The following is a 13468-nucleotide window of genomic DNA, read 5'->3' on the forward strand; positions in this document are numbered from 1 at the left end:
GGCATATTATTAATGAATAAAATAACAATAATTAAAATGACAAGGGATTCCAAACTTTTAAACAGCAGTACACACCGACCGGCCACTTCACTAAATATGTGTCGTTGTATCTACAATCTTCGTCCATTTTATCAGCTCAGATAGACTGTAGTTCAGCAGTTTTTCTGCATAATTTTTAACCCCTTTCACCCTGCTCTTCAATGGTCCGAACCGCCACAGGACCACCATAGAGCAGGTATTATTTAGGTGGTGGATCATTCTCAGCACTGCAGTGACAGGCGCATGGTGGTATGTTAGTATATGTTGCACTGGTCTGAGTGGATCAGACACAGCAGTGCTGCTGGAGGTTTTTAAACACCTCAGTGTCACTGCTGGACTGAGAATAATCCACCAATCAAAAATATCCAGCCAACACCGTACTGTGAGCAGTGTCCTGTGACCACTGATAAAAGACTAGATCTACATATATAAGGTGGACCCAAAATGTAGGGGTGTCTAAGAGTGGACAGAAAGTGGACAGTATTTCAAATTAAAACACATATTACCGTGTCTGATTTAGAGATCTGAATGAGACCGATTTTTTAGTCTCACTCCAGCCTGCTCCTGCAAAATTTCCTGCAACTTAAACCATTTGTTCTGCTCCCGTCTGCAGACCTTCATAACTGCTTTCCATATTTGTTTATCATGATTGAAAATAACTGCCAGCTTTGTTCTTGCATATTCATTTTTACTATTGCATATTCATCTTTAGTAAAAGCACTTTCAACAGCTGTAGACTTTCGCAAAGCCAAGAAAGCAAATCATGTGTAGTTTAGAAGACCTTTTTGAATAAGTTTGTTATTCTCCTGTCAGATATCTATTTAGATATTTCAGTTATTATGTGATAGCTATTCATATGTAATGTCCTGCTCCTGCCCACACTGACAATATGCTGGCTAAATGCCCCTCATGCGCATGACACTGAAAATGAGCCCCGCAACGCAAGATACTGTGGTGGGTCCCCACCTCTGATACACATGGACACATCACCCCCATGTCAGAGTCACTGCAGTGCTGAGAATGACCCACCATCCAAATAATACCTGTTCATACAAAGTGCAGCTATTTGGTAGGTGGAGGTGAAAAAATGCACAGTTGCATTGTACAGACAAATAGGCATACTTAATGGAGTGGCATGTCGGTAAGTATGCTATTAAAAAAAAAAAACAAGAAACGAGGAGGACAACAAGCAGAAGGCAAAATATATTAACAAGGTCATTACAGGGTAAATAAAGGCCTGGTGTCCAGGAGACTGTAACTGGAGTGAATAGGCTGATGGTACAGGAGGGAAGAGGGTGCAGAGGGCTAAGAATGGACCAGAAAGAGGAAGTGTAAAAGGAAGTCTAAAAAAACATGAATGAGGACTTTCACTCAGCTTTTAACAAAAGAACAAAGTGATTCAAATGACTGTGGTCTAAACGCACAGGTTTTATTGTGACAAAATTGTGACACCATGTCCCTTTGAAATATGCCATCATTTTAAGCCACTGTCTATTCTACAGTGTGCATCTAGCAACTGAACTCAGTTCCCTTTATGCCTTTCACTCCCTGTTTAAGGCCAGAAAACTCAGAGGAAAATACAAAACCTCTTTTCCATCTGGACTGCTGGGGCTTTATTGGCCTCCATCTTATAGAAGTGTGGTTTGGAACGACATGGGGTGGTGTGTGTGGTCAGACTTTCCCTGGCAACTTCTGCCAATCCTTTTTTTCCCCCTCACTTGCCCATGAAATCAGTAGAGATGCCCGATCAAATGGTGTGTGTGTGTGAGGGGGGGGGCCTTATGGGGGTGTCCCAAATGCGGGTTTTAAAGTAGAGATGGCATGATACCAATACCAATGAAATCTTAAGTATCAGCTGATCCAACTTTTCTTCTTTAAAACTAGCAAGCTTTAAAATGAGCTCACGTTAATTGAAGCACTTCACTTAAAATGAGCATCAAAAAGTAGTTTGCACTGATCAATTTTATAGTCGATTCAGATTTCTTTACAGACCCAAAAGGGTGCGATTTTGATTGAATATTTTATCAACAATAACATTTAATATTTGATATTCCATGTATCCCTCAAAAGTCTTGCTTGTGACCCCTATGCATGTCCTACGTAAATTTGACTCACCATGGCACTTTTTGATACGTTTTGTCAATAAAAACATTTTATTCCTTGACATTCCATGGGTTAATCAAAACTGTTGTGACTATGCTAATTTCAAAAGATCTTTTTATGTGACTACTAGTGTTTGTAAAAGGGTTGTTTCATTTACTACAGGAATTTTGTCCTAAAAAAAATAATTTTCTTGATCACAAATGTAATTCATAAGAATATTTCATTCATATTCCTCTGTCATACATCTCATTTTGTCTTGTATCATTTGCTGTTCAGAATGTGCATCATTTGTCACAGCCAATACTCAACCAATACTTAGCTAGCTAGCAAATTTTGAAAAGTGAGTTATCTAGCTAACACGAGTGGTGCTTCTACTGTACGACTGACAAGTTATGGGAAACTAATCAATGGACTGGAAATAAGGAAAAAAAGAAAGACAGTAAGAAATGTAGATTACTAATAAGTCATTCACTCTAGTGCCCTTTTGACTTCTGAGTCAGTTGATAAGTTGCAATACATTTAAATTGAAATTAATTTCATCTTCCATTACTGTATATGTACATGTGAAGTGATCAAATGAACAAGATTGAAATATTGAATATTGAAGACTGAAATATTAAAACATTTGTTTATCTTTAAATTCTTAACTTGAAGAAAATCACTGATTTCAAAATGGGTCATTTTGACCACCTTTGTGCATTTGTGTAGGATTTTTGGCCATGCATTCTAGGGTTAACTGGTTTAATTGGCATATTAATTTTGTAAACAAAAAAAAGTGGTCTAAATCACAATCAAATAAAGTGCTACATTGAAAATAAGAGGCTGCTGGCTATTTAGTCCAATGAGTCATGCTTAATTATGTTATTACATTTTGGTGTAGTTCAGCAGCAGCATTCAACTACAGCATGAGTGCACTTTCATATGTCATAGAATTGCAACACAAACTGGCCAAAATTAAAATAATAATTTGGTCAATTGTGTGTGTGGAGCAAATACCTGCCAATCATGCAGTCCTGGCTCAAGTTACTCAAACCATGTACAACCCCACAGGAAGAAATACACAGCTAACATTATCACATCACACAATGTGAGTATGTGCAATTTCAGGCTACATTTGTTACAGGAAACTCATTTTTCCTAATATCCTATCCAACGTTTGCTGCTTATATCAGTATAATGCTAACACATGGTATCAGTCTGCATGACACATTCAAAAAATAGACCTCACTACTTTGCTAAAAAAAAATTTAAAAAAATAAACCACAAAAAACAGCAGTCATAGCTATCTTGAAACCTGGATATTATCTGTAAATCTGTTCATTTTTTTTTTCCATTTAGGCATGCACTCAGCACTCTGGTGGCTTTAAGCTTCCACTGCTTGTTAGACACATTAGTCTCACAGCTCTAGTGCAAACTCTAAGAAGCAAACTTCAGACACTAAACATGTCTTGGCTGATCAACTTCATTTGGGTTAAGATGAAAATAGTGTAATTTTGGTAAGACCATCACTTTAAACATGTGCAAACTGGAGATGTAGGGTCAGTTCAGGTCTATCTGCAATAGTGCGGTAAGTCAGGAAGCAGGTCTGTGCATGAGGACTCGAAGATAACCGGTAATTTCAGCTTTAGCACGGGACAGTGGATTGTAATGACAAGGTGTGAAGAGCTGCGCGGCCTGACTCAGCGATTTCCATCTCTCCAGTTGTCTGCCATCTCCCCTGCTCTCTCTCCCTCAGACAGGAATTCCTGACCTCAGCACTGCTGATTAAGCCCAAAACAAACAAATAAAACCATGCTAGTAGCACACGTACAGCTGCAAGCACACACGTGACTGCAATGAGCTGGCACATTGAAGAGCCAAAGCAGAGGCTAGTGCTCTGAGCTGTCTTTCTCTTAAAAAGAAATACTGAAATCCCCTGAAAATGTCAAGCCACAGCAGTGCAGCTCTGGCCTCTGGCGAGGGTCATTTCATACAAAATCTCTTGAAGACACAGAGTTCCAGTATTACCAGGTTCAAGACATTTCTGCTGGGTCAGTTAAGGCTTCCTTAAACTCTCAGAATAAAGATACAGCTACAAACTGACCAAATAACTGCTCAGCTGCCCCAGGACTAGTGTTGAGTTTTCAAGCTGACAGCATGGCAAAGGCTGTGCCTTTCAGTGCAGTGAGTGTGGCAGTGGTAGAGATGGCACAATACCACTTTTGAAAACTTGAGAATTGGCCGATACCAACACCAATAAAACTTTTGTCCTTTAAAAACTACCGAACTTTAAATTAATTGATTTTAATCAAAGTACTTCACTTAAGATGAGAACTTTATCAGCTCTAATACCGATACCTGGTATTAGACTGGTGCCATATCTAGGCAGGGGTTTTCAAAACCCCCAAAACTGATTACCTAGACACATTAATTCCAATTTAGAACTTTAACTGAACAAAGACTTTCAGTTCACATTCCCATATAATCCCTCCCATGATTACAATGCCTGTGGATGGAGGCATTGTAATCATGGGAGGGACAACTCCCATCAGGATAGAAGTGTTACATCATGGGATAAAGGTGATCAGTTAGAATAACACTGCATTAATTTTCACACAATCTTGTGGACCCAAATCATGCCCGCAAAATGCTCCATGGCATAACAGAGCCACCAGACCCCCTCACTGTAGGGGGTCAAACATTCAGGACTATACTTTCGGTGTACACCACACATGCACTCACTCACTTGTGGAGCACATAGTGAAGAATGACTCATCTGACCATATAGCCTTTCTCCATATCTTTCTCCATTTCTCAATGGAATCTTTTCCACTGTAAAGCCAAATGGTTCCGAGGGCCGTACTGTTGTTCTACCAGGAACTACTGAACAAAGCTAACCATGAAACCACTTTCAATTCTAGCTGTCACTCAATATTGCGCTCTCAGATTCTTTATTCTCTTAACAGCATCAGTTTGCTGAAACCAAGCTGGTACTGTGGTTTGAGGCACCTGTAGCCTGATAACTACAGTAACAGCTCAAAGCACCATAGACCTATGCATTCTTTTTATCTTTGTCACTTCAACACCAGACATTCAAATAAGTTAACTCAGACTTGAGTCTTTATCCTCTAAATGGATGAATATAAACATCTGTTAGCTCAAAGCCTGTGCAGTGAGCGGCATTATACGCTCATGTTAGCTCAACCCAGCAAGCAACAGCTTAAAAGACTACAGAACATGTTTGATTTCTGCTTTTTGTCACTCCAGCACAAATCATTTGACTCCCTCTGACAGGAGTTTTTATCGTCTATACTTGTGACAGCAGAGCACCAGTTAGTGGAATCGAACCTGTACCATAGTGTTTGGATCTGTAGGCCACTAGTAAAGCCAGCTAGGACAGAGGAGCCAGTTAGCATTCACTTAGGAGGCTACAGATCCAAACACCAAAGGACAGGTTTAATCTCAGCTTTGTGCCAATCCAACACCAGCTGCTCAACTTTGCCTCCTCAGATTTATCATTTAAACGTGCAACAGTAAAGTAGGGTAGCTAACATAAAACCATGTTGAGAAAACGATGCCGAGCCTGGATTTTAAGTAATTCAAATCGAACCATGCCTGTGTGGAACGGTTACCCTCCATGCTCAGGGCTGTTTGGCCCTGCAGTGGAAAAGCCTTAGATATTTTCCTCTTGCCTTTTTGACCCAAAACCAAGGTCACCTGGGCCTGCTCAGGATTTTATATGCCTCAGAGCATGGTAGGATGTTGATTGCCTTATTTTATGCAGTACACCTGTTTGGAAGCTTCTGTTGCTTTTCTGAATCTACTCTATTGTCTGAATTAAGAGCACATTTTCAAGACCCATGTGACTCTCAGCTGCACAGTTTCTTTGGCAAGGCAAAGGTAGCAGAACATCTTTATAGTCAGCTTTGATATGTTTTTTTTTCTCTAGAAGAATGTGTGGAATGCTATAGAGGCTGTCTTCACTTTACCTGCCTACTTCAACTACAGTTGAGGGAGATCTAAACTAATGGAACAGTCTGATTCTCCAGGCCTTCAGCTTTGCTCTGAAGGCTGCCTGCCTATTCCAAACCAGGTTATGCCAGGGGTGTCTCTTAAAAGACAGGCCTCAGACGTCTGCTGTCCGCCAGAGAACAAGGTGTTTCCTTCATCTGCTGGGACAGAGGCCAAGATGCTAATTCACCTCACTGCTGCATCACCTTGACCAGACAAACGCCTCGAGTGTGACTGGAAAAGAGCAGTGAGCAATATTAAGTGAGCAACTGACTAGATGACTGAAGACCTGCTTTTAAAGAAAACATGCAGCAGCCTTCTTAAGCCCTGTAATCAGAATGACCTTTAAACAATTCATCAATAAGTTACAATAGCTCCAGGAATCAATATGGTCCAGTGACTAAGAACAGTTCTACATCAGTAACAAAACAACTGAGTGAAACAACATACATATTGATTAGTGTCCAAAGGTCTTACGCACCTAAGCAATTTGCTGAAAAACATTTATCTTTGCAACACGCATGGTATTGCACATCATTTTTTATTAGATTAGAAACAATACAAATAAACATATATGTAACAATAAATAACAATCTTGTGAGCCAATTTCTTCAAACCCAGCCATTGCACAGATTTTTCAAAATTCATCAAGACTCTTTATTTAACATAACATAGCATAACAAGTAATACTGGGCTGCATCGAGGAGAGGTTTGGAAATGGTTAAACAAAAAAACTGACACATGTAAAACAACTACCCATTGTATTAAATGTTATTTATATTTATTCTAATATGAATAACATTTAATACATATTCTATTCTTAGTGTTCTTCTAAGCAAATAAATGCTTACTGCCCAGATAAATTGTTTTTTAATTAATTTCTCAGGTGCCTAAAACTTTGGCACAGTAGTCTATATATAGTATGTTATATCACTGTCTGGACATAATCTTGCTTCCCGGTTTTTGTAATTTTACATAATTTCAAAATGCCAGCTGTCCTTTACATTGCCTGAACACTTCATGGAATTGGTCCCAAAGCACTTGGAACTAACCTTTTTACATTAACTTCCACATTTCCATTTTCCACATTAATGGAAACAGTAAAGTAGAAAGAAAGAAAATAAAACTGTTCCATGATTTAAGCGCACAGCTATTAAAATGAAACAGGAAATCATCATTTTCAAATGGGAAAAAGCCATGTTGCTGTCAAGAGTAGCCCAACCTTGGCGCCTCACACTTTAAAAGCTTATTAAGCTCGGAAACGGTTGGGGGGGTGTGCAAAGAATCATTACAATGAAACAACAGACACCTCAGGCAAATAAAGCAAAAAGAGAATGAAAAGCTGCTCTTGCACTCTCAGCTAAAAAGGCAGTCTGGCATAGTGTCTCTTTGTTCCATTCGAACACATCCCAGCTGCTGTTGCCTGCAGTGGTAGTGGGGCTTGCTGTTAGTTCAGAAGTGTTCACATTGTTTCATTCCCTCTAAACACAGATACGCCTACAGGAGTGGGAAACAAAAACCTGTAAACAAGGACGGCGGAAACAAACCCATCCCTAGGTCCTAAAACTGGAGTCACTGGTAAAGCAGAGAGTGACAGTAACGGCCAGGCAGACCTGACAGAACCCAGCCTGAGAAAGAACACAGTTTACATACAAAACTCTAGCACTGGTTGACCATAAATGCACATTAATAATAATAATGATAATAATAGTAATAATGGCGTTGAGTTGGCTTGAGTCTTTTGTTGGTACCATTTTCACAGGTCACAGATTTCAGGCTACAACCACACAACTTTGCAGGATGGTAGTGTCTATACTGGAATAGCTTGCTTGTCCTTTTGGGACTGATCACACAGACGGTTTTTGTTTAGCATTCATTCAAACACATTTTTCCCACCACAGGACATGAATAGCAGAATGTTGTGGAAAAACCTCCACCAATTAGGTCACAAGTGACATCTCTTACGCTGCCCCTCAAAGACATTAGATACAGACACTCACATATTTGCAACCATCTGGGATATCACAGCAACTGTTTTGTTAAGCCAACTTAAAGTTCGTTCACAAACCTTCCTCTAGGATAGACCAACTGTACTTTTCTTGTCCTTAAGCTAGCATTAGCTTGGCAGCAATTTCATTGCCATTTCCAACCTGTTTAATTTCAATATGCTACAGCACAGTCCAGCTCAATACTGTAACATTTTAAAAAGCACAATCAAAATTATGTAGCTAATCTAAATTACAAGTTAAATTCATGAGGCTGAATGTTTTATAAAGCTTGTCGAACCTTGCAACTGAATGCAATTGTGAGTGGTGTATGAATATGTCGGATGTACATCTACTCAGGACACATAATAAGGGAACAGGAACTTTATTATATAACTGGAAAAAATGTGCATAACATCACAACATTAAGGGTGGTCGCATAGTATGGGTAGGCAGACACATACACATTGAGACCCTGTCCCTTGACCCCCTCTGACAGTAACTTTTATATTGGCTCTACCATTCTTTAAGCTTCCTTCCACCTTCCACTACCTTTCCTTTTAACAGCACTTAATCAACAATTGTGGACTGAAGACACTAACTGTTCCAGCTTTGAAAGGGGAATATTTTGCCATTCTTCAGTTCTACAAGTCTGCCGTTGCACAACCTGGCTTTTGAACTTTACACTGGTAATAATCTGGATGGGTTACTTCTCTGGCCCAGAGAACCCAACGTCCATTATTTCCATAAATAAACAATCTGAAAGGATGACTCGTCAGACCACAATATGCATTTCCATTGTGCATCAGTATATTTTAGATGAGCTTAAGCCCAGAGAATCCTGCAGCATTTCTGTATGTTGTTGATATGTGGCTTCTGCTGTGCATTATACAGTCTTAACTCATATTTGTGGATGCAGTTTGTGGTTTATTGACAATGGCCTGTCAAAATACTCCTGAGCCCATGTGGTGATATCCATCACGGAAGCCTCCTGGTCCTTAAAGCAGTGCCGTCTGAGGGCGAAGGTCACAGGCATTCAGTTGTGGTTTTTGGCATTGCCCTTTAAACACAGATATTTCTTTTGATGATATTATGCACTGGAGAGGGGGCGAAATACCTAAAATCCTTTCAGTTGCTAGTTGAGCAATGCTGTCCTTAAACAACTGCAGTATTTGCTAATGCATTTTTCACAAAGTGGTAAGTCTCAACTCATCTTTGCCCATAAAAGTCAAGGAAGTCAACGCTCCTTTTACACACACTTAAAAAAGATGGGTCTCAAGGGTTCTTTAGTAACGGTAATGATTCTGTTTATAACCATGAGTTCTATAGAGAACTTCTTCATGCTTAAATGGATTCTTTGCATGTTGAAATCGTTCTTTAGATTGATGGAGAATGTGTTGTATATGGTTCTGTATAGAACCATTTTGAAAATGGTTCTACATATCACCAAAAAGCATTCTTCTATTGTTACAACTTGTAACAACAGAACTATACACAACATATTTTCCATCAATCTGAAGAACTTTTTCACCATGCAAAGAAACATTTAAGCGCGCAATGGCTCAATACAGAGCTCATGGTTCACCTGGTCTTCACAACACTGTTAGTCTTAAATCGACTCTGTCCCAACTTTTTTGAAATGTGCTGCAGGTATCAATTTCAGAATGAGCATATATTTACAAAAAACATGAAGTTGATAAGGTAAAACATTAAATATTGTGTGTTTGTAATGTTTTTGATTAAATACAGGTGTGGATTTACAAATCACTGTAATCTGTTTTTATTTGAATTTTATCTACTGTCCCAACTTTCTTGAAACTGGGTTTGTAAAAACGTCTTAAAGTGTTGTTCATGTAAGTACGGTGATGAGAAACTCAAGTTCATCAGCCACTGAAAATTGTACAGGATCAACACAGAAGCCATGTTAAACGCCCTGTGACCAGAGCAAGCCATCCAAAGCCCAAAATATTACTTACTGAATCTTTACATTGCTGTTACATAACAGGAATGTCTAAAGACACTGGTGGTGGCTAATCTTAAAGAGAATGGCCTCATAAGACGATTGCATAATGTGACCTTAGGCTGTGGCATTTCTCCTCTCACCGTTACAAGCTGTAAGAGCAGAACAAGTCATGTTCTCCCATTAGTACAACCGACAGTCATTTCAGTCTGGGAATTTGAGTGTGCTTTGTGCTAGGGAGCAGCAGGAACAAGCAGCCAGGGTCTTGCTAAGTGAGCACAGGCTGAGAGCTGTTTTCAGTAGCGGCTTAGCCCTAATCACAGACAGAACGAACAATGTGACATCAAAGAAGTGTCTCTGTGCCGAAGCATTCCTCTCCGGGCAAAAGCGTCCCAAAGGTACGAAGAGGAATTTTGAGCACACCAAATGAACCAGATGACTTACAGTTCGCCAATCTTGAATGACTGTACGGTCGGATAAAAAGAGTTTCCAGTCATCTGTTCTCCATAGCGTGAGGCACAGTGAAACAATCCGTTTCCCAGCTGCAAACCCTGATGAAATTTTCATTTTGGGTTTGGATATCATTTGAGGCTACATTGCCCATCGTACTGGCAATGAGACTTAGCTAGTTTCCACTGCATGAAAAGAGGGGGAAATGCATTTGTTACAGTCCTAAAATTGGAATTTCCACCATCAAAACTGGTGTGCTATTTTATTTATGCTGAATGTAGTCTGGCAAAAGTCCCGCACAAAATATTAAATGAAGAGTTCTTGGTAAGTTCTAGGTAATGACCAAGCAACTATGAAATACAAACTCTGAAGTACTATGGAAACATTTTGAGTAACATGATAGTGAGATAGTAAGACAGATTAACTAAGTTAAATGAAATGCCCAACACATTCTAGCTATTAAGCTTATAAATTACATAGTAAAATGTTATTTATTTGGAGTAACAAGGTGGTAAGTAAAAAAAAACAAAAAAAACCCACTAAATTTCAATGTAATGTAAGTAGAAAAGTACATATGCCATAAAATGATGTCAAAAGTGCAAATATAGTTTTCTGAAGTAAAAGGTAAGGACTACAGCAAGAATCATTGCTTTCTTTTAAAGCCCAGATCCAGTTTCCTTTCTAAATAATAAACAGGTACATACTATGTAAGGTACAGTTAATACATAGAACCTGTTGGGCAAAACTGTGCATACAGCCAATTCCAAAAAAGGTTTGGACAAATAAAAAAAAAGAAAGGAGATTTGTAAATCCAGACAAGATATTTAATGTTTTAACTTATTAACATCATTGTTTTTTGTAAATATACGCTCATTCTGGAATTAATACCTGCAGCATGCAGCACAAGGGCAATTTAAGACTAGGATTGTACTTAAATATTCAGAAACATTTTAGAAGAGGTGCCGTAATCATTTTGGGTATACAGGAAGCATCCAGTAAAGGCCTAGTCCTTCGTGAGCAAGAATGGGTCAAGACTTGTCACTCTGCCAAAAATATAATAATTGCAGAAGTAGTCTGACTGTTTAAGAACAATAATCCTCGACAAGTATTTGCAAGGTTTTTAGGTATTTCATCCTCTACAATGCATAATATTATCAAAAGATTCAGGGAATCCAGGAAAACATTTCACATAACGTCCCAACTTTTTTGGAACACTATGAAACTGTAGAAGCCAAAAGGTTCGCATCTTTTTTTTTAGAAGCTAAATTTGGCATCATCAAGATGATTACATCAAGCAGACGTTGTTATTTTGTACAAAAGTTAACAAGGATATCAAAAATGTTTATTTTCACCCAGTAATTGGAATACAGCTGCAATTCTGAATCAGGCAACGCTCTGATTATGCTTTTCATATCTTCTCAACAAGACAATAAATGTAATGTTCCCATTTATGTTTCACATGATATCACAACGTAAAAAGTAGGTTGTGAAAATGCTGGCCAATGGTATTAAAATGATTTCCAGGAATCAATGTCTTTCATAAATTAGGGCTCTAGATACAGAGCTTGCCAGAAATTAGACCCAGTCTGGCTAGAACTGAAGAACTAGTATTGGTGCCCTCCAATGCTATCAGTTACATAGACAGCGGAAGGGAAATTTTGAAAAGCCTCACTTGGAAAATCTAAATTGTAGTTTATCAACATTCCTAATGTGTAACCTACTCTTCTCTAAACAGTATGTGGAATATTCCATGTGTATATTCCATGCATATTCCAGAATATGCTAGAATGACACACCGTCTTATTCTGAATAAATGTAAACATAATTGAACAAAGATGTTCACAATGTTTCCATACTGTTCTTCCATACATTTAAATCCAGGCAAACAACTCTCAAGGGAGTTTATTCTCACCATACTCAAAACCTTTTAAGAAGAACTGAATCCAGCCTTACCATAAAGATCATGGATGACATCCAAAGAGGAGGACCAGGAGTAGTGTTCAGCCCCCAGCTCCATTGAAGAGGGGGGGAGGGTCTCCAGCTCATAGGCCCCCCGCTTCTTCCAGTAAAGGAACATGATGCTCCACTAAGCTACAAAAAAGGATCGCTTTACTTTCTTAAACCTTCACTGATGATTTCATCAACTGTTAAACTGCCCAAGTCCTGATACAGTGGACAAACTCCTGCAACTGAGCCTTCAGTATCTAACAATACAAAGACCATCTTTGCTTCAAACAAGGACTACCTTCAAGCCACTAAAAACAGTCAATGGTAAACAATTCCCCATAAATCAGGCACCTGCACAGTTACCTCATCTGTCAATTAAACTTTCGCTTTGAACAAGATCCATGGCATGCAAGCTCAAAAAGTGGGACTACCCAAGCCAAAAGCCGAACCGCTTTCCATATCCAAAAAAGCCTGGCATCCATTTCAGAGGAACTAAACTGCATATTTGACAATAACTTCAACAGAGAATGGATGATTGGTCCCATCATCCGTTTTTAATTCCATTTGATGCCACGTATGAGTGCCCAAACAGAGCACATAAAAATGAAGTTGCCAAAGACACAACCAGCCATCAACTCCAAGCCATTAATGAAACAAAACTAGTTCTTCCTATTCCCCTGTCAATAAATTAACACCACTTCTTCTTTGAGAGCCCTCTTCATAGAAGTACGGCATGGTTACTGAACCTCAAAGTTGGCTACAGTGACGTTTGATTGGTGTCATAGTCTGTGTAGAATCCCAGGGAAGAGGGGAGAGCTGGCCAATAGAAGGCACCCGACCCCCGCTACCAGACAAATGTTGCATTCACACCAAGATAAAATGCATGCTGGGACAGACAATCTGAACCAATGGCTTTCCATATAGGTGACACAAAGAACTCTTGTACCCCCCTCCTACGCAGACATTGAACTTTCTCCATGATTTGCACAAACTG

At 39.1% G+C, this 13468-nt stretch overlaps 1 protein-coding gene across 1 annotated transcript in view; it reads right to left on the reverse strand.

Moving 5' to 3' along the window:
* plekhg5b (pleckstrin homology domain containing, family G (with RhoGef domain) member 5b) overlaps nucleotides 1-13263 on the reverse strand; it is an 85630-nt gene extending 72367 nt beyond the window's left edge. Inside the window, 1 exon segment of the mRNA XM_036592132.1 lies at nucleotides 12481-13263. Coding sequence (XP_036448025.1) covers nucleotides 12481-12604 — 124 coding nt within the window. The 5' untranslated portion in view covers nucleotides 12605-13263.
* Nucleotides 13264-13468: the final 205 nt, after the last annotated feature.

Source organism: Colossoma macropomum, unplaced genomic scaffold (genome assembly GCF_904425465.1).
Source record: "Colossoma macropomum unplaced genomic scaffold, Colossoma_macropomum, whole genome shotgun sequence".
NCBI classification, from domain to species: domain Eukaryota; kingdom Metazoa; phylum Chordata; class Actinopteri; order Characiformes; family Serrasalmidae; genus Colossoma; species Colossoma macropomum.